At 38.4% G+C, this 22,435-nt stretch overlaps 1 protein-coding gene across 14 annotated transcripts in view; it reads left to right on the forward strand.

Moving 5' to 3' along the window:
• The window catches only part of LOC18435047 (RNA helicase family protein), a 100,468-nt gene that overhangs the window by 68,802 nt on the left and 9,231 nt on the right, over window positions 1-22,435 (forward strand). For 8 of the 14 annotated variants that reach the window (XM_006845104.4, XM_020667740.2, XM_088869906.1 and 5 more), the window contains 2 exons: window positions 7,370-7,439; window positions 7,749-7,909. The exons of 2 other annotated variants lie outside the window; for them this stretch is intronic. In XM_006845104.4, the coding sequence (XP_006845167.1) occupies window positions 7,370-7,439; window positions 7,749-7,909 (231 nt within the window). Of the gene's footprint in view, window positions 1-7,369; window positions 7,440-7,671; window positions 7,910-10,245; window positions 10,346-22,435 lie in introns of all 14 variants that reach the window. 4 more of the 14 variants (XR_016057892.1, XR_016057893.1, XR_016057890.1 and 1 more) reach the window with 3 other exon arrangements.

Genomic DNA, 22,435 nt, shown 5'->3' on the forward strand with positions numbered 1-22,435 from the left:
CCTAAAAAGCACAATGTGAAGGATAGAATTGTTGGGTGTGTGTGGCCATTAAAGGCCTTATGAGTGCTTGTAATTGAACTTTTGATATAATAGAACATGAACTCAGTGGGAATGTGGTCCTGTGTGGACCATACTAAGAAAATGATGTTTGCTGATACTAGCTTGAGCTTGATGTGGTAAGCCAATCGGTTGGGAAAAATGTTACTTAGGCATAGGGATTAAACCGATAAGGGTTATAATGGGTCATCCCTTGATGAGGTCGGAGTATGCTCGGATATGTGAACCGAGAGACTATGTGGCCCTTGTGTATGATGGTGGCCTTCAGAGACGGGGGCCAAAGCCTTATCCGCATATCATCACACGGCATGCACAGATGATAGCTGTTTCGGGAAAGTGAACCACCTTTCAGGTTGAAGCTTGTGCATGTGCGAGAGATTACCCTTATGCAGCATAGAATTGTGGATTTCATTAAGTCTAGGTGATCTTGGTACGTCTCTAGAAGAGAACTTGAAATCCATACACTGAGTTTACAACCCCTTGCCCATTGGCTAAACTTTGGTAACCCACTAATGAGCCCCAGCATGGACTGTGGGTCATGAGAAATACTAGGTCGATTTGAGAAAGCAAGTGTGGGCCGTAGTCCTCAGTAGAAGGTGGACTTCCCCAGTATTTATTTATTTATTTATTCCTAGACCTTATGGAACATTTTCCTATCAAAAATATTTAATTATGTTTGTTTTTATGCTATATCATTTTTAAAATTGTTATTTGAATTTTCTAGATCTCTGGGTATTTTATTTATAAAATTTGGATTTATAAAAACAAAGATAATGATTTTACATTGATGTGAACATTCACATGGATTTAATAAATTTTAAAAATATTTATTTGAATTTTAAATTATTTGAAATTGTATGGGGGCCCATTTGTGCACATGGGCCCGCCATGGCGAGTTGGTGGGGCCCATGAGATGCCATCATGGGTGGCACGCCCTACCTTTTGGATCTTTCCATTTTATTGTGATCAAGTTATTTGGTTTGAAGCCTAAGATCTTAAGTGTTTTGGAAGGATTGGATTTTTAAAGAAGTTTTGAAACATAATAAGGAATGTGTGAAGAGGCATGTGCATGAGTATGGAAATCAGAATATTATAATTGATATTTCCTTGTTTTAGTTGATGGGAAAATGGTTTAGGAAATGGGGGATAAAAGTTGTAGCACCTTCCATATGATCTTGATGGCCTATCTATAGAATGGAGGGCTCATATCTCTCACCCCACAAGTCACCCAAGTTCAATGGTGCATATTCAATCGCGCATGAAGAGGCAAGCCACCTAAGAAACCCTAAAATCCCTGGAGGCACTATAAAAGGGGGTGGCCCTACCCACATTCTCTACACCATATCTCTTCTCTCTCTCTCTCTCTCTCTTATGGTAAGCAAAAGGGGCATGCTCCACTCGGTTATTTGGAACTCTCTCTCCCATCTTGTTGTGATATGGCATAAAGGGTTAAGGGTGTAGTAGGGAGATGTTATCTCTCTCAACTTGGTTATCAAGGGGTTTTACCTCAGTTTGAGATTTTGACTGAAAGGAGTTCTTGTTCCATTGGAGGGTTTTGGCCTAAATTGCTTTCCCATGCTTGAGATTGAAGGTTGACCATTGATCCCGCACCATCAGAAGGTGGTGACTCGGTATAGGGTGTAAGAAGCCCGGTTGAGGTAATCTCTAACACTGTCTTTATTGTTTCTTGTCATATTTACTTCTTGTGTCTTTTATTATTCCCAAGCGTAGTTTGTGTCATTTTTTTATTATTAAAAGAAAGGTTTTGAGTGGCATCAAGTTTTAAGATCCTAAATTTATTTCTTTTATTTCTTTTGAAGTTGATTTATTGTAAAAGAACTACTTGATCTAACCTGTGAAGAAAAAGAAAAAGAATAGAAAAAGAAGAAAAAAAAAGAATATATACTGTGGCTAGATCACATAAAGTCCTTTCAAGAATGTGACACTACAGTTTACTTGTTTTGTCAGGCTATTAATAGAAAAAAAGATTGGAAGGAAAGGAAGGCACATGTGTTATAGAGGGTAAGGACAAGGATGATGAAAGTTTACATGTTCCACTGCCAGAGGTGCTAGTCATGGATTTATAAGCAAGTTTGACTTCATTAGAAGCAGGATAAAAAAACAAGAAACCAACTTTCTTACCAATTGATTACTAGCCCTAGAATTAGTGATCCTCGTTGTAGAAGAGGTGGAGTTGGAGGCATGGTTTGCAGTTGCATATGTACTTGGCTACTCTACTAGTGTCTTAGAGTTGGGTTAAGCCTTGAGGGCAATCAACTGATGTTGCAAGTCTTTGATGGCCTAATCTCTTGTATTGGATACATTGGATTATGTGGGCACATGCTTTCCTTGGTATCGGTTTCAAGTTTGACATCATTATAGACTGATTCAAGGGAGGGAAATTTATTCGTCCCTAGAACTTGTACTCTTTGAAGTTCAAAGTGATGATGTAAGCTTGTAAGAATTCAAAGATCCTTCCTTACTCGGCATGTTTTTTAGTGTCATCAACGATGGTATTAATAGGTTAATAGTGCTCTAGTTCTTCCCACTTATGCCTTAGTCTCCCAATGTACTCTTCCACAGTCATTTCTCCTTGCTGCAAATTCACTATTTTATGATGCAATTGGTAAATCCTAGCCATATCATCTCGTTGCTAGTATGTCTTGGCTAGTGCCTGCTATATATCTTTTGTAGTCTTAAGAAACACCAACCCCCTATCGATACTTAGCTGCATGGAATGAATGAGCCACGTCATTATTGTTGAGTTCTCACTTTCCGATTCATCATGGGAAGGATCATTTGTCAGAGGTTCTTTAATGTTTTGCGTGAAATAACCTAATTTTCTCTGGCTTCTTATGAATATTTTGGAAGATTGGGACTATTCTAAGTAGTTTGTCACATCTAGCTTAATGGTAGTGATCATCAATCTTGGGTGGTCAGATTAAGTGCTTCCTAAGGAAATATTGTGCTTGATTTCGAACATTTTTCTTCTCTCGAACTAGAAACCCTTAGTTTCAAATGTGAGGTTATTGGAAATGTGAGGTTGCTGGAATATGATGTTGTTGGAAATATGAGGCTGCTGAAAATTAAAGGAGTTTGGGATATAAACATTTTTATCAGTAAAGATGATCTTGTTGGAAATACGAAGTTGCTGATAAACTACGGTTTCAAGCCCGCCCAAAAATGAAGAAAAAACATGATTCTAGGGTCATTGGAAGTAATGGATATCCTAGGGTTCAAGCCCTGAGATTGAGAGAGAATAGAGGAAATAGTATTCAAGCACAAGATAAGGAAAATATAGATATTTTTTATTCTATTCAAATCATGGAGCAATGTGCCTTATATATACATAGATCCCTGTGGGAGTTGCAATACAAGTTGCTCAACATGCATAGTTGTTACAACCATTATGCATGACTGTTATATAACGGTTACAACAGGAAATCATCCGCATATAGTAATTGTTCAGCAGGAAAATCACGCAAATATGGTAGGATATTATACTCATTATCACCACATGCAAGTTTCCATAATGGGCATGAGGCCCATAATGATTATTGGAGGTTTCTTTATTGGTCATGGGGTGCATAACAGTCGCTACATATTTAATGTAATGATTTGCCAAAGACCCATTTATTTTTACTGTTCAAATATTTTATATACTATTTTAGATGTATTGTATATAGAATTCTTAGAAGTTTCCGTGCATCATCCAACTATCAGAATTATACTCTCTATTCAAGGCTTTATTTAGAGCCTAAAGATGGCATTCCAAGACTGTTGCGTTTTAAATGACTTCTTTCACAATCATATGTATGCTATAAAATCATATGTTCCTTGTCCAAGCAACTTATTCCAGTCTATGTGAAATGAAAGACGAGCATGGAGCAATAAAAAAGCATTTTTATTTGCATAAATAATCAGACATGTATCACCATGTTATATGGACCTTGATGCTAGTGTCAGTGTATAACACGTGTTTATAGTGTCTATTACTTACTCAAAAAAAGCCGATACCAGAAGACGCTTCCGTACAATTTATTGTAGTTTATTAAATAATACTTGTGGCATAGTAGTGAAATTTCCAAACATGATGGGCATGACAGATGGAATGCAAGTTTCAGAATATGTTGGCCCTCTTTAAGAGGTCCTGAGTTGAATCTAGGTTGACATTTTGATAGTTTGTATTCATGCCCTTGTTTGGAGGTGTTAACACATGTCAAAGTATCGACATAACATTGGAGAAAAGACGATTTGTCGGTGTTTCACTACACATCATGGTATTCCATTTGAATGTGCAGAATTCTTTGATCAAACAATTAGCATCCATTAAAGGTATGAAGATTCAATTTGCATATAGCTTTAGATAGAAACTTGCATGCCCTCTATTTTTTTTTTTGGGTAGATCAGTAGGAAAGGGGTCTCCTACCCATATTAGAGATGGAACTCAAGATGTCATGTTGTGGCATCCCGACCTTGACCACCTATGTCTTAAGTCATTCATATTTGCATGCATATTACAATAAAGTCTAGTAACGTAAGAGGAAAAATAGCAAAGAACCAATCATTTTGTAACCTAGTGCAACACAAACATATGTACCCAAAACAATCGATTGTATAATGTATGATTACAATGCAGTTACAGTCACGTTGGTGGAATGTGCAATCTGTTCAACAACAAGGTCGAGCTACATGACTTACCTAATCCTGATGCGCAATGGGTTTACGGTCTTAACCATGATAGGAAGCTCAGTTAGGCACGTCCCTTTGTCAGATAGGACCCACAACTCTTATGTGGTGCCACTCTGTTGGTCAGAGGCAAGTCTTAGTCATGGTAGCTCCACGCTATTAAGAAAAAAGGGATCATAACCTAACCGTGATACTTCTTTGACTCTCACTTGCATGCACTCATGTTCATCCTAGGTTTTTCTTTTTTCATTTTTTTTTTTATTGGTTTCTTGATGTTCTACAATCTCCATGCAATCCATAATTTCCAGGGTTTTGCATGTGCAAGGAAACGACGACATTACTTAAGAGTGGTATTTAGGAAGTAGTAGGCCCTTCCAAAGGGAAGAAGTTGGTTAGTTGCTAATGAGTCTACACTATGAAGCATAAGGCTGATGGTACCATTAACAGATACAAGGTGAGATTAGTTGCCAAGGGATTTATGTAGACCTATGGAGGAAACTACCAGGAAAGGTTTGCCTCTGGGCTAAGATGAATTCCATCAGGGTAATTATGTCTTTGGCAGCTAACTTTGAGTGGCCCTTGCATGAATTGGATGTCAAGAATACATCCCTTCATGGGGAATTATAGGATGAAGTGTACATGGTACCTCCACCTGGATTTCACGCTCTTGGATGTGAAGGAGAAATTTGTAGAATGAGAAAGACCATCTATGGGCTGAAGTAGTCTCCTCAAGCTTGGTTTGAGAAGTTTGGGGGTGATGTTCAAAGAATGAAGTATATTGGAAATCATGTTTACATAGGTTATTTTTAAATATAACAAGACCAACACCACTATTGCAATTGTAAATACGAATGACATTGTTGTAACTAGTAATTGTCCTAGGGAGATTCTACAACTAAAAATTATCTGCTGAGAGAGTTTAAAATCAAAGGTCTATGTCCATTGAAGTTCTTTTTTGGAGTAAAAGCGGCTGGGTTTAAAAAGAGGAATCTTCATCTCTCAAAGGAAGTGTATATAGGATCTCCTTAAGGAAATAGGAAAGCTTTGGGCTAAACTAGCTGATGCACCTGTAGAACAAAATAACAAACTTGATGGCCAAAAAGGGTTGAGGCATTCAAGGGGGTGAGTATTTTTCAAAGATTAATGTCCCCACTAATATATTCCTTTCACTTACATGCCCAGACATTGCTTATGCTGTGATTGTGATTAGTAAATTTATGCATTCTCCACGAACTATCCACCTTCAGGCTGATGTTAGAGTTTCAGGTACCTAAAATTATCACCGGGAAGACGACTGTTGTTTGCTGATTGTTAGCATTTTCAAGCTGAGGCCTATGCAGATGTAGAATGAACTAGTTTTATTGTGGAGCAAAGTAGGTTTTTGTACTTTCGCTGGTGGGAACTTGTAATTTGGAGGAGTAAAAAGCTATCAGTTGTAACAAGGTCAAATGCAAAAGTTGAGTATAGATCCATGGCTCATTCTGTATGTGAATTACTTTGACTGAAAAACTTTTCACGAGAACTTGGTTTTTTCTTAAAAGATTCAATGTCTTTATATTGTGATAACAAGGCAACAATTAGTAGAGCTCATAATCCCGTTCAGCAGGCAATAATATAAAAGTAGATCGACAATTTATTGGAGAAGGTTGCTGCAAAGGAAATTTGTCTTCCATATTGTCAAAACAGAAGACCGGCTATCGGACATTCTTACCAAGGCTATTGTTAGATCTCAACTACAAATGATCTTAAGAAAGCTGGGCATGACATATCTATGCTCCCACTTGAGGGGGATTGATGTAAACACCTATGTTTATATTTATTTCCTTTTGTTAAGACCATAGGGATTTATTTGTCTTTTGCCTTTCTTAAGGGTGGTTTTGTACATTACTAGTATAAACTGACATAAGTGGGGCATGGGGGTCAGCAGGAGTGGACTCTCTTACTCTCTGACCACTCTCTTGCTCTCTCGTTCTAGATCTCAATCTCTCTTATACTCTTTCATGTCTTACGTATTAGTTTCTTGTAGTTTAATCTAAACAACATGAAGGTTTTGATGGGCTTAGGCCATAAAGTGGGTCTATCCTGGATGAGGCAAGAAGGTTTACCGCTGTCCTAGAAAAATGCCATCTCTAACTATTCCATTTGGAGCTTATCTGGGTGTGCAAACAAGGCCCAGAGATCTCAGTTGTACTTGGATCAATGTTATTCAATTTCAACTTCTAAACCCTACTAAATGCCATGCTCTGTGCATCCTGAAGAAAATCTTCTACTAGGTATAAAGACAACAAGGCACATTTGAGAGAAAAATGATGGCTTCTGAACAAGCCTCGAAAATAATAAAACTCATACCCAAAAGATCTGATATAACTTCCACAGCAGACTTTTGTAACTCTCTTCTGTAGCCTGTGCTCATCTGTAATCTTTGAAAGCTCTCAAGACAACATCGGCCTCTTGTGATCTTCTAGTAAAATTTAGTTGTTGGAGGACTTACCATGCCTATTAATGTGTTTGTTTTGCATCAATTTCCATATCAATACAATGCCCAATTTGAACCATTTTAAACTGGTATCCTAGAACCACACTTATATCTTGATAATTTTTTTTCTCCCTTTCCTTGTCGTAGGTACGTAGTATGATTTTCGCCAGGGATGTGCGGAGGCAACTTTGTCAGATAATGCAAAAGATGGCAAAAGGCAAGTATAACTTAAATGCCTAACAAATCTATGTATGGGTACAAAAGAAAAATTATTGCTTTGTATGTTGAGTTTGAATTTAACACTCTATGGGCTCTATGATTTTAATATTTGGTTTTACCAGAGGTAACGTTTGAAATGTAAAGTTCTTAGTACATTGCTTATGTGAGGCATGAATTCCAATTAATGACATCCTTGATACACAATAAAGTTCTCTATATATTATGCACAGACTCTGCTTAGGGCATAAAGTTATTACGTAAGAATGTCCTGAAATGCAAGATGCTATGGTGTGTGTCACAACACCAGGGCCATTGGATGTAAGGGCTGATCGAAGAGCTAGTGAAATTGATCGCGACTACACAAGCTTGAGAAAGGCTTTGAGTATTGGCTTTGCAAATCGGATTGCAGAGCGCATGCTGCACCACAATGGCTACAGAACCCTGGGCTACAAATCTGAACTTGTCCAGGTAGATTTGTGTATGATATTTAGAATGTTTCAAATTAGATTAGCAAAACACGTTTGATTTATTCTATAGAAAAAATTCGACTACGTCAATTTCTATTTTGAATAGTAATAAACTGCAATTTCAACTCTGACTCACATGGTACCACTACCCCAAAACTTTATTGGAAACAACCATACTGTCACTATTGGGGCACTTTTGATGGCATCTATTAAATTTATAGGAAGTTACTCATCAATGACATCCATAATACCAAATTTGTTGTCCTAAACATAGAAAGATCCCATATTAAAGTGAAAAATTTTCATGTTTCATTATCTTATTTTGCACTGAGAACACTGTTAGTCAAACTAAGATTATAACCCTGCACTAGGGGTGGCAATGGACCCCCCCTGCCTTTGGCTAAAAAATAGGGCCTGAGCCACAAAATGTAGCAAAAGGGTCGGGCTAGGGCGGGCCGGGCCTAGGCCAGTCCTCAAGGGAACATGGCCGGACTATGGGCAAGGCTGCCCCAAGCCCGGTGCCAGCCCTACCTTGCACACAGTTCTCAATGCACATTGCTTATTCATGCTTCGATGTTTATGACCTTCTAGTTTTTTGTATCCAATGCTTGTTAAATCTGTGTTAGAATAACATGTACACACTATTATACTTCCTTGGAAGATAATATATGAACTCACATATGGAGATCAAGTGTGTGCCTTTCTATTTGAGTGCTTTTGTGCATTCACTTTTGTATGTATTTATGGATTTTTACTTGCACCTATGTTCATGTGTACATGCAAAAAAATGCACACTTGTGCATGAATGTCTTCTGAGCTATGTATGTGTCTCATATATATGTAGAGGAGCTTGTGATTTGTTTATGTTATATCTATATAATTGATGAAGGATATAGCAATTATAAAAAATCCACAGTATTACTGTCATAGAAAACATATAGCATAGTTTTCTTTATTTTGCACTGAATCAGTTTGATTTTATCAAATATCAAAGCCAAACCTGAACGATGCCAAATTGGGTCAAATTTTGGGGTGGCATATATGGTGTCTTTGTGATGTGCTGCTGATTTTTTAGCCAGAAAAAATAAACACAGCGCATTACTTGTATGATAAAAATCTCTATGCTACGTAACAAATTCAGTAGTGCCTCTCAAACAGATTTGACAGATTCGAAGGGCATCATCCGCTCATTAAGAATTGATTTTGAAGCCATTCAGAGTTCTTGGTGAAAAAATCAGCCTGCTGATGCTTGTAAGATGCATGGGGTAAAGCTACATGCCGTGAAAGAAATTCCTGTCATGATCACTCAAGCCATTAGCATGCTCCAAGTGTTGGTCTGAAAATTTGAGGAATGCTGTAACCAAAGCAGATTTGTGTTCCTTTGACAGTACCTTCTTCATTTAGGATATCTCACTTACTACAAAGAACCTGAAGGCATTCAGGTCATTCATCATAATGTGCGACCAGTTTCCAATAAATGATTTAGGGCTTTGTACTCACTTTCTTTACGTTGAACTCAACACTCACATAGGATAGTGCTAAGTCCTCATGATTATGCATGGGCCATATAATAATAGGACTTATGGCCTCACTGAGGGTATGACGCTTGATAGAGCAGACTGGTGGATCAGGATTCGTGTAGCCAACCCCAATTAGTTGGGAAAAGGCTTTGATGATGATGATGAATAATAAGACTGTCACAGCACCTATGTATTAATGCTAATTATTCTAAAACAAAGTCCTTGTTTATGCTCTTTCCATATGGTCAACTTATCAAAGTTTTTGTCCATATTCGAGCAGACTCAGATCATTCGAGTCTGGGTAAGTGTTAATCAGACTTAACGGATTTCTGTACACTAGTTTTATGTCTGTTTTGCAAAACTTATTCAATTCATTTAATATTGTTAAAAGTCTTAAAGATTAAATCGTTATGTGGTTATGAGTGTTGCATGTAGTATTGGCTTTTGTCTTTTTTATAAATTTTAGGACATTAGGTTTTACTAATGTACTTAAAGGGTATTTTTGCAATAATATCATCTAGTTATCCTAAATAAAGCTTAAGAGGTGTATGGGCTAGGAAATTAGTCTACACACCTCTCTATCTCTTCCCTTTCATCTTTTCTCTCCTCTTTCTTTTCCTCTTCTTTTCCCTTTCTCTCTCTAGTTTTTACTGTTCACATTACTGTTAACATGGTATCAGAGAAGATCAATTTAGATCTTCTCCTTTCCTTCAACTTTTAGAGGAGAAAAAAGAGAGAGAAGAAGTGAAGAAGGGAAACCCTAATCTCGTTCGTTGCTGATCTTGTCAAGCTTTATCCAATTTGTTTTTGTATGCAGGGCCATTATGATGGGCTGCACGTGCTGTGAATGTTTATGTTGCTTAGTTTCCTCTCTTGGATGTGAAAAATGAAAGGAACGGTTGCTGAAATGTCTCAAAGTGTGTGGCTGAAGCAATAGGAGTTCTGTTGGGGATCATCGATGCCTGAATGATAATTTTTTCCTTCATAAGTGATTGAAAATTGTTATATGTGCAGTCCTTTGTCTTGCAAACTACTGTCTTTTAGATTCAGTGAATTTATAAAGTTCAATTTAGTGTTTTAGGGCTTCTGATTGTGCTCAGCCTGATATATTCTTGCATCCCTTTTTTGTCTGTTATCATCTTTCCCTTGTGGCTGAAGAAAGTAAGCCTGGAATGTCTACCATTAATGACATGATACAAATTTCAGCAACTACTGAGAAATTAAATGGTCTAGTTACCTCTTATGGCCCAAGTCTATAACGGTATTTCTTAGTGCATGGGGAAAGATGAAGTTTTTGACTAAAGATAGGCCAAAAGAGTCAGATAATGGGTATGAGGAGCGACTTAAGGAAACTATCAAATTATGACCTGGCTATGGAGTAGTATGGAACCCCATGTGAGGGCTAATGTCATGTATTTTGATACTGCCAAGAAGTGTGGGAGGCGGTACATGAGATGTACTTTTCTGATGAAAATATTTCCCGAATCTATCAACTCTATGACAGCATGTTCCTTTTACATCAAGGCAACAACAGTCTTGGTGATTATTATAGTACTCTTTGAGGTATGTGAGAAGAGTTAAACATGTATCAACCTCTGTCAAATGGCATGGAGCTTCTAAAGAAGCAAAGGGAAGCATTTAGAGTTGCAAAGTTCTTGTTCGGCTTGAGTTCTGAATATTGTTTTGTTCGTGCCCAGATCTTGGCTAGCAGTGAACTTCCTTCTCTCAACCATGTGTACTCACGTCTTCAACGGGTTACCATATCTACTGCCAATGTGAGTGATGGATTTGCCTTGACCTCCACAATGGACAGAGGTGATGGTATGGGCTGTGGTGGTGGTAATAGAGGACGTGGCCTTGATTCAAGGGGAGCTCATGGTAGAGGCCGAGGAAACCTGAAGTGCACCCACTGAGGACAGACCAATTATACGGTTGAAAATATTGGGATAAGTTTGGTAAGCTCGCTTGGGGTAGTCAGGCAGCCTATGTGTCTGAGAGAGATGAAATACATACATTTGGCTCCAGTAATCAGAGTCAGCTCTTAATTCTGCTAGTGATTTAGATTTGCTCTCGCGTAAAGATTGAGGTAATTAGGAATAGTCAACAGCCACCTACTCATCCATCCTCTTCTACTGCCACTTTGGCAAATACACGTACTTCTGCATTTCTTGCGTCTCAGAGGCTATCCCCCTTGGTCATTGATTCAGGAGCCTTTGATCATATAACTGGTGAATCTTATGTGTTTTCTTCTCTCAATTAATTAGATTCCACTGCTTCTACTTCTCTTATATTGGCTGATGGTTCCTTATCTAGTGTGTCTAGCAAAGGAATTGTTTGTCCTACTCCTTCACTTTCATTGTCATTTGTTCTCTATGTTCCAAAGTTTCCATTTAGTTTGTTGTCAGTCAGAAATTTTTAAATCTCTTAAATGTTCAATGACTTTCTGTCCTTCACATTGTGTTTTTAGGATCTAAAGACGAAGAAGATGATTGGTGGTGGTCGTGAGTCTAGAGGACTCTACTGTCTTGATTGTTGTCTTGCTGGTGTTGATCTTCATTCTAGTGTTTCTCCCCTTCAATGGCATTCTGGCTTGGTCATCCATCTATCAATAATATGAAGTTGTTAGTTCCTTCATTAGAGCCTTTGTCAGCCCTAAAGTGTGAGGCTTATGAGTTAAGCAAGCATCATAGGATTTTGTTACACCGAAGAGTCAATAAACGAATGTTTGTCCTTTTACAGTGGTTCATTCAAATATTTGGGGTCTTGTTAGAGTTCAGAGTCTGTCTGGTTATAGTTTTTTTTTTAATTTTTGTGGATGATTTCTCTTGAATGACATGGATCTATTTAATAAAAGATAGATCTGAGACATTGTCTATTTTTAACTGTTTTATAAATAAACTCAGACTCAGTTTGGAAAGAACGTTTGTATTTTGCTATCAGATAATGCTAGTGAATACTTATCCTAAGATTTTCAGAAATATTGAACCATACATGGTATTTTGCATCAAACATCGTGTGTACATGCCCCTCAACAGAATGGGGTTGTAGAAAGAAAAATTCGTCATATAATAGAAGTAACTCGTGCTTTGTTGTTAAATATGCCTGTGCTAAAAATTTATTGGGTAAATGTTGTATTGACTACTTGTTATTTGATAAATTGCATGCCTACCTCTGTTTTAGAGGGAAAATCAGCGCTCTTTACTCTTTCCTGAGATACCTTTGTTTACAATTTCTCAAATTATTGGGTGTGTATGTTTTGTTCATGTTCTGGGCACTATCACTGACAAATTAGATCATCGATATGTTAAGTGTGAATTTTTAGGATATTCTAATACGTAAAAAGGTTATTGATGCTATCATCCTGGTTTGAAAAAAACGTTTGTTTGTGTTGACATTACCTTTTTTTAGAATACTACATATTTTTCTAATGAAAGGAAAATGATTGAATTTGACCCAATGGACCTCATTCAAGTAGAGAATTTGCATGATGGAAAGTTTTTTCCTTCTTCCTCTTCTATTCCCATTCCTATCCAGGTTCCTATTTCTTTTGATGACGCTCTTGCGTCACCTCAAGTGTCTCGTCATGAAGAACCTGAAAGTGTTCCACAGGAGCAGCCCTGCAAAGTAACAAGTTATCTTCTCTCTCAAAAAAAAAAAAGGCAGCCTACAAAGTATATATGAGAAAGAAAGTGAAGGTAGTGTCATAATCACTAGCTCAGCCAACCAATCAATCTTCATCTTTGTCTACGGATCCTATCTTTATTCCAAAACCCACTCCTGAGCATGACAATGTTGATCTTCCGATAGCACTTCGTAAAGCTCAGTGCATCCAATTGCTGATTTTGTTACATTTGAGAAATTGTCTTCTTCCTATAGGAGTTTTGCCTTAGCTCTTTCCTCCATCTCTGTACCCAGGTCCTATTAGGAAACTCTTTCACATGCTGGATGGAAGAAAGCAATGGATGAGGAAATGGATGCACTTCAATCAAAATGCACGTGGGAGTTTACTAATCTGCCGGCAAGAAAGAGACCAGTTGGATGCCGTTGGGTGTAAACAATTAAATATCAGCCAGATGGATCTGTGGAGAGGTTAAAAGCTATGCTAGTGGCCAAGGGTTATATACGAACCTTTGGTATTGACTATTTGAGACATTGCACCAATAGCCAAGCTTAATTCGGTCCGAGTGCTTATATTTATAGCAGCAAATAAGAAATGGTAACTGTGGCAATGATGTTAAGAATGTCTTCGTTCATGGCAATCTACAAGAAGGGGTGTATATGGAGCAACCACTAGGGATTGTTGCTCAGGGGAAGTCAGACGACGTATGTAAGTTGACAAAAGCAATTTATGGATTGAAGGAGTCCCATGTGCATGGTTTTAGAAGTTTAGCAAAATTGTTATGGCATATGGGTTTGGAAGGAGCCATGGGGATCATTCAGTATTTGTTTGGAAACAATCCACTGGAATTGTTATCTTAGTGGTTTGCGTTGATGTTATCATTATTACAGGAGTGATCAAGAAGGAATGAATAAATTGAAGGGTTATTTGTGACAGTATGTTTAGACAAAAGATTTGGGACAGCTTAGGTATTTTCTTGGAATTGAGGAAGCCCGGTCTCAATATGGTGTTGGTTTATCTCAAAGGAAATAGGTAACAGATTTGTTGACAAAAACATGGATGTTGGGTTCTAAGCCGGTTGATACACATATAGATCCAAGTTTTAAATTGTCAAAGGATCATGGATATTTATTAGAAGACCCTAGCAGATATAGAAGGCTCGTAGGAAAACTTGTCTACCTGATAATCGCTCGGCTAGACATAGTCTTTACTGTGAGTGTAGTGAGTCAGTTTATGCATTCCCCCAGAACACCGCATTGGGAAGCAGTAAGAAGGATTTTGAGATATTTGAAGGGGGTTCCAAGTCGAGGACTTATCCATAGGAAGAATGGCCATTTTAGTATTGACTGCTATTCTGATGCTGATTGGGCAGGATCTTAGTCAGACAAAAGATCTACTACAGGCTACTGTAATCTTATTGGAGGGAATTTGGTGACCTGGAAAAGCAAGAAACAAAGTGTGGTAGCAAGGTTTAGTGCAAAGACTGCGTATAGAGCAATGGCTCACACTGCATGTGAGCTAATGTGGTTGAAAACCTTGATTAAAGAAATGGGATTCTTGATTACTGAGCCGATGAAGTTGTTCTATAACAAATAGGGCAGCCATATTTATTACTAGCAATCCAGTTTTTTATGAGATAATGGAACATATCGTGGTTGATTGCCATTTTATTTGGGAGAAAGTGACAAGTAAGAAATAGCAACTCCATATATGAAGTCGAAGGATCAATTGGCTGATATATTTACCGAGGGTCTGGGTTATAACCAAACTCAGTAGATTTGTTTCAAGTGGGGCATGGGTGTATCTATGCTCCAGCTTGAGGGGGAGTGTAAAGATTAAATCATTATGTGGTTATGAGTGTTGAATGTAGTATGGGGTGTCTTTGTCCTTTTTATAAACTTTAGAACATTAGGTTTTACTAAAGTACTTAAAGGATATTTCTGTAATATTACCATCCAGTTATTATAAATAAAATTTAAGAGGTGCATGTGGGCTAGGAAATTAGTCTACACACCTCTCTCTCTCTTGTCTCCTTCATCTTTCCTCTCGTCTCTTCCTTTTCCTCTTTTTCTCCCTCTCTCTGTAGTGTTACTGCTTCAGTCTCAGTTTCAGTACTGTTAACAAATATGAAGAGGCCTCTTAAGGGTTGGGAAGAGCTACCAATGCCACCTTGGCTAAAGGCAGAAACTGGTCCAGAAACACTGGAAGAAGTAAGAGGGACATGTGGCTGCTGAAGAAGGAGTTAAAGGGGGCTTCAAGGCAGGGATGGCACATAGAGATGAAGTTGCTAGCGCTTGCACATTTAAAGAAGTGGTGACTGGCTGTTCCCTGGAGTCTATTGCGAGAAGTAGATCGACTAGTGATAGCAACAGGGAGCCCCGAGAAGAACTGTTGCAAACAAGCTTGCCAAGGTAGAGAACTTATGGGTGCAAGCAAAAATGCAATAGAAGAAAGGCTGGTGATGTTGGATACCTGCCTGGTAGGAAGATTCTACCCCTCTATATCTGATATAGGAAAGATTGGGAGATGGGCTAGGCAAACATGAAAGACCACAGACCACATTGGAGTGCAAATGGTGAGGTCGGGATGTGTTTCTATTTCCAAACAGCAAGAGAAGCTAACAGATTGTTGCATTATGGTACATGGAGGTTCCTTGTGTCTACATTGACTCTAAACAATGGGTACTGGAGTATCAAGCTCTCCTGAGATTCGAGGATGGTGCGGGTCAGGGTAAGAGGCATCCCCATACTGGGATGGACCTTTGAAATACATCATGAGGTAGGAAATGTGTGTGGACTTTGTTTTTATGGATTGGCAGATCATGCATGGAGAATTGATCAATGCAGTAAAGATGTGCATCCATGTCACAATGAGCAATACAATTCCGGAGTCCACATTATTCATTGATGAGTTGGAGTTTTGTGCTACAGTTTAAATAAGGAAAGGTGCATGTCAAATCATGTAATAAGGGGAGTGCAGCATTACAAATCAATTAAAAAGAAAAGATATTCAATCAAACGTTGTAATTACAATGACATGCGTGCTAATTGATTTTAGGAGAATAATAATAATAGTAGGTAGAATTGATTATAGGTTGCAATCCAATTCTTATATTTGCTTTTCTGTCTTGATTGATGGCTATAAAAAGAGGTATCGGGTAATGGGTGAAGTAGAGAAGAAATTTACACATTTATCTTATAAACAGCCAGCCCCCTTGAAGTAGCCAGTTATCTAGTGAGTTCTTGATTTTCTAGCCCATTCTTGTTGTTCTATTCTATTGTTTCCTATTTATGTTCTTTTATACTGGCATTCGTTTCTTCGTTCATTCCATTTAGTTTCAAATTTCTTTCCTGGGAACCAAAATTTTGAGGTCCAAGGTTTTCAGGGTGGATTTTGAGGCCTAGGAGTCAAATCTTGGGTCTCAAGAGGAGCTGGGTCATCTATGGGTCAAACAGGGCATCATTTGGTATGTGATTGCTCGCACCCTAGGCACCGGTGATGTAGACAATACCGGTGGCCAGTGCATCAGTGTCGTAGGCAGTGCTGATGCCCTGGGGACTGGCGCTGTAGAGAACGTCGATTACCAGTGCACTGACACTCCCAATGTCTTATGCTTGGGGCTGGTATGCCTAATTCTGAGACATTTTCTCCCAATTTCTGAAAATTTTAATGTAGGTGTTTCTTTGACACCTTTTATGGATCATAAGCCCTTGTTCATATGTCCCATCATGAGATTTGGCAGCATGCTGCCTCCTGCATGGCCTACAACATTATGAGGCCGAAATGGGGCGAGTGGGATGGATGCTGCTTTATAAGGGCCTCTTCCAAGTGTCGCCTCTGCTACTTGACTGGCCCCATTTTCACAGGGCCTATGCCCAGTGTAGAGGTTGAAGGGGTATCGGAAGCTGGAATTTTAGGAGGCCTTGTTCGTAAAAGGCCAAAGGCTGCCCCAAGCTAGTGTGATATGGAGAAAACCCGATCCTGGACCCTATCAGTTAGAAGATCAGGCCAGAAGAGTGAGGACCAAGGTTTGGAAAGATCCAGGGGTAGGAACAGGCTTGTCGGAGAGAGATCGGGGTTGGTGAAAGGCTAGGGAAGTTGTTATAGCAGGGGAGCAAAGGTGTCACCAGTTTGGTGGACACAGGGCTACCGGTTCTGCATAGGGTGTCTGGGACAATGTCAGTGCACTTGAGCATGATAGTGCCAGTGCCCTGATTGATAGCACTGGTGGCGGTCCATTAAGGGGCAGCAGCACCTTGCTGATCATGATGTTTAGGCCATGTTGACCTAAAATGGCAACTCCAAAACAAATTTAACTCACAACCTTAGACATTTATGGATGAAACCTCAAGGGGAAGATATTACCCTAGTGGAGTTGCTTGAGGGTGAAAGGTGTGGCTGTGTAGAATTAAAGACTATAAAACAGAAAATATCTTCACTTTTTTATTAATGAAACTGAACTCCACTTACAAGTGCCACAAAACACTGCTGTAAATGAAAACTAAGACCCTAAATACAGCCTAAGACCTTTCCTTTTACTACCAAAATAAATAGACAACCCAAGAATAAAAACCAATCTTCCACTAACGATTTAAGTACAAATAATGCTCCTGAAAAATCACAGTAAATATGACAATATGACTGAAAAATAAAATAAACAGCCTAAGGTTACCCACATAAGGCTTGGTACACCCCACACCCACTTCCTTCACCAATGGTGCACTTTTGATCCTCTTGGTCTTGCTGAAATTTTACAGCTAGGAAGCTTGTCTAGGCAATACCTCATAATCTAGGGCTTTAGAGAGCATCAAAACTCAATTAGAGTTTGTAATAACGCTTTTAGAACATCTAGGGCATTGCCTTAAAGGCACCTCTTGTTTTCTAGGGCTGGGCATGCCTCTCTCTCTCTCTCTCTCTGTTCAAACCCTAACTAGGGTTTTATTTATTTTTTATATGGCATGTCATGCCTCTATAAAGAGAGAGAAGAGGAGAATGAAGACTTTGGGGCATGGAGGACAGAGAGAAATAAGAGATAAAGAGAGGCTAGAGAATGAGAAGGGGGTTCACCTCCTTATATAGTCCCTTAAGACCCCCCTTAGGTATTCCTATCTAATGACTCAACTTGACCAATAGGAATGTAAGAAATCTGTGAGGTGAGAGAATACCATATGAATCATCCATCCTATAAATCAGCGATCATGATTTAGGGACAAATATTAGGAACATTATCCCCTTGATATTTTACCCACATCCACTTCTAGTCTAAAAAGGATTGGAATTATTTAAAAACCTTCTAGAAATTCCTAATATCTCTTTCAAAAATTGTTGGAAGTCAAAGATAATATAATTTGGTCAAAAGAAACTCCCACAAAATTAGGACACAATTTTTTCTTTTAAAATGATTATCTTTAACTAACTTAAAAGTATCTTTAATTAAAACATAGCAAACATAAGAGAAAAGGTGGGCGTGTGTTGGGACATGTGGCCCCCATAGGCCCCACGCCCTGCCCATCAGGTGTCGCACACGTGGGGCTGGATTTAAGGGCCCCACACCCACATGTGCCCTTCCTAACTCAGAAATTTTCAAAATATCCTTTTTGAAGGAAAAAAATATTGCTTAAATAAATTTTAAAATTCTGTGAAATTCTAAAATAAAACATTTCTAATACCAAAATAAAATATCTAGAAATGGATTGGTACCAATGGGTCAAAATAAAATGACTATATGCGCACTCCAGTCTACCAAGTGATTGTAATCCACAATTGTCTTCTCAAACCGACCCAGTGTGAAACTCATGACCCATGGTCTCATTCATGGTCTTATGATTGGCTTGTCAAAAGCTAGCTAATAAACAATATAACCATAGTGAAAGGTGTGGCTATGTGGAACTCAAGGTATTACATTCAAAAAAAAAAAAATTTTACTTTTATTCCAAATACTTGAATTCCACTTACATGTGCCACAGTGTATTGGTGAAAAATTAAAACAATGCCCTAAATACAACCTAGGATTTTTATTTTTACTGAAAATTTACAAAAAAATAAAAATTAAAACTGAAAATAAATGAAAACTAATGGGAAGACTTACCAAAAGATGTCGGGAGTTACCCAACCAGGACTTGGTACACCTCACACCTGATTTTCTGACTAATGGCACACATTTGCTCTATAAGGTGTTGCTGGAAATTCTTAGATAGAGAAGCTTTGTAGGCGATCCTTCTTCCTCTAGGGTATCCCCTAGGGTTTGTGAGAGCTCAAGAATAATATAGAGTTTATAGAAATCCTATGGAAACAAAACAGGTTGATCTTGGAAGTTGATCTCTCTAGGCTAGGCTTCTCTCTTCTTTCTTCAAAAAAATACAGCAAACCTATTTTTAATTCCTCTTCTTCTTCTCCTTAAAAAATAAATTACTTAAAATAAAACAAGAGAGAGAAGGAGACAGTATGTGACTCTCTAGGCATTAGAGAGGGTGGCATGATCCCCAAAAAATAAGAGAGAGAGGGAGACGTAAGAGAAAAGAGAGGTCTCTCTTTACTTAGTGTGTGGAGGAAAGGGGAGAGGGAAGGTGGTGTGAGAGAGAGGATCTTTGAGAGAAAAAGAAGATCTTGTGATGGATCTCAAAAAGGTTCAACTTGGTCTTTAAATAAAAAGAAATCTAGAAGAATACCTATCTCCTAGTTTGAATAGGATTTGCCTTCTCTAATTTCCAGCTACACCTATAAATATGAAATCTATGTGGTAAGTTAATTAGAGCTATCATCCATCCCAAAAATTAGCCATCATGATTTTGGATGGAAAGATTAGGAACCTTATCCCTTTACACTTTGATCCAATCCACTCTTATTTAAAATAAATCCAATTAAATTTAAACTTTATCCTTTTAAATCTGAAATCAAACATAAATATTTTCTAAATAAATATTATCTAGATTTCCCACAATATTGGGAAACAATATCTCATTAGATTTCCCATCTTTAGATATAACAAATTTAAATTTGAAACAAATCAATAAAGGGGCATACCTATTCCACAAAAATTGGCGTGACCCCTTTTCCTTTGTAAAAAAAAAAAAAAACATTTTTAATAATCTGGGGTGCCCCCTTATTTTCCTTAAAAAGTGGCGTGGCCACTAGCCACTATTTCTCTTAAATAGTAGATAAATAGTGGCATGGCCCCCTTTATGTAAAGAAATGGTGGCGGGCCATCTATTTTAAATAATATTTTAAAACAATATAAAATAGTTAAAAGAGGGCGTGCCCCCTTTTTTTTGGGTAAGTCAGTGGGGCAAAAGGCCTCCTACCTGATTTTTTCATTAAAAGATGTAAAAAGAAGAACAATTACATACAACCCTGTAATAGGCCTTTTGCGCCAAATCATGTACAAAAAGAGGAGAAAGAAAATTTAATGGTCTATGGCACCACATAGTAGTACCAGGGCCAACAGATGCTCTCTTAGCGAGCGTAACAGCAACTATATTTGCCTCTCGAAAAATATGTCCAATGGACCATTGCTGTATAGAAAGTCTGGTATGACAGTTTTGTGCAATTTTCTGTAGCCCCCATGGAGCACGGCATCGATTCTGAATGACATTCACAAGTAGGGCCGAATCGCTTTCAATCTAAATTGGAAAGCAATTCCTTTGATGAACCAACTGAACGCCTTCTTCAAGGGCCAAGAACTCTGCATGGTTATTAGAGGCAAATCCAAAATGCTTTGCAAAAGCCGCAACGAAACCACCCTCGTTGTTCTTGATGACGCCACCTCCACCTACTAGATCTGGATTTCTCAAGGAAGCACCATCAACATTGAGCTTGGAATTCTGAACCTCAGAAAATGACCACGCCACCAAAATATGAGATCCTGGCTTCTGTTCACGCCAATTTATCTGAAGATTACCTATGCTGGTTTTTTCTGATAAATGGAAAGAGCACTTTTTAATTTCTGCTAGTGTCTAAACATGTACGATAATTTGTTTCACAAGGTGTTCTCTCCTAGTTTGATTCAAAGACCCTCTTGTTGTGCTCCTCCCATAGAAACCAAATCGTAGTAAAAAAATTGGAAGACCAGATATTACAGAGACCATGAGATTTAAACCTGAAAAACAGCCACCACCTAAGTAACTCAGGGGCAAAAGTACCAAGGATGAACCATTTTCCACATCTCCAAGCTAATGATCTCCATACTCCATGAGTAAAATCACATTCAAATAATAGATGAAAGAGGTTGTCATCATGGTTGCTACAGATGGGGATAAGGAATCCAGTTGCATGCCCCGCTACTGCAATAAAAAAGAAGTGGGTAAACGATTATGCAAGGTTAGCCATGAGAACCATTTTGCCTGTGGATGACATTTAGAAGTTCAAAGTACACGGAAAATAGGATGTGATGAACATTGATGCCTAATAAAATTCCATGCCCCTTTAATAAAGAAAAGACCATCAATAGAGTCGATCCAGACTAATGAATCCTTCTTGGGCTGTAGAGGAAGAATGTAATTCTCAACCTCCCTCCATATATCTCTCAAAGCATCAGATGCAGGAGGTGGCAAAACCCAAGACTGAAGTGCTCCTCTTATATAGTCCGAAACCCTTCTCCCAGCAACAGACAAATCCTCCTGAATGGTATCCTCATCTGTAATAATGACTGACTTGCTAACCATGGATCCATCCAGAAATCCACCATCTAACCATTACTAATATTCCACTATATATTGTCTTTCAAATGCGACAAGCCGAGTAAAATTCCCTTCCAGGCATGAGAACATCCTCTTTTTGCTTCGGCCTCCCATATAGAAGAATTCCTAAAGTAGCGATGTTTGAAGAACCGGGCCAACAACGAGGATGGGCTTTCTAAAATCCACCATGCTAACTTCATTCCTGCGATATTGAAGTCCTCCATTTCCCGTACCCCAAGGGCCCCTTCAGCTTGTGTGAGACATATTGTCCTCCATTTGACAAGATGAATACCTTTCTTTTTTGCTTCACTGGCCCATAAAAAGTTCCTTTGTAATCTCTCTATCATATTACATGTTTTCTTCGGGAGAATAAAAGGTAACAGCCAAAAAACCGCTTATGCTTCAAGAACCGACTTAAGCAACTGAAGTCTACCTGCATATGATAGACATAAAGGCTGCCATGAACCAATTTTACCTAGCACCTTGCCCACCAGACCATGACAGTAGTTGTGCCTCAAATGTCCACAAAATAAAGGTTGGCCCAAATAATGAACTGGTAGAGATCCTTCAAGGAACTCTAACTCCCTAAGGATTCTTCTACGTCCTCCTCGTGGTGCACTAAAGAGGAATGCCTTGCTTTTAAAAGAATTCAAAATCTGACCAACAGTCGTTTCATACTCAGAAATAAGTTCTCGCATAGCCCTAGCAGAGGA

The sequence above is a fragment of the Amborella trichopoda genome, chromosome 6 (genome assembly GCF_054954075.1).
Source record: "Amborella trichopoda isolate Santa Cruz 75 chromosome 6, AtrichopodaSantaCruz75HAP2 v2.0, whole genome shotgun sequence".
In the NCBI taxonomy this organism is placed as follows: domain Eukaryota; kingdom Viridiplantae; phylum Streptophyta; class Magnoliopsida; order Amborellales; family Amborellaceae; genus Amborella; species Amborella trichopoda.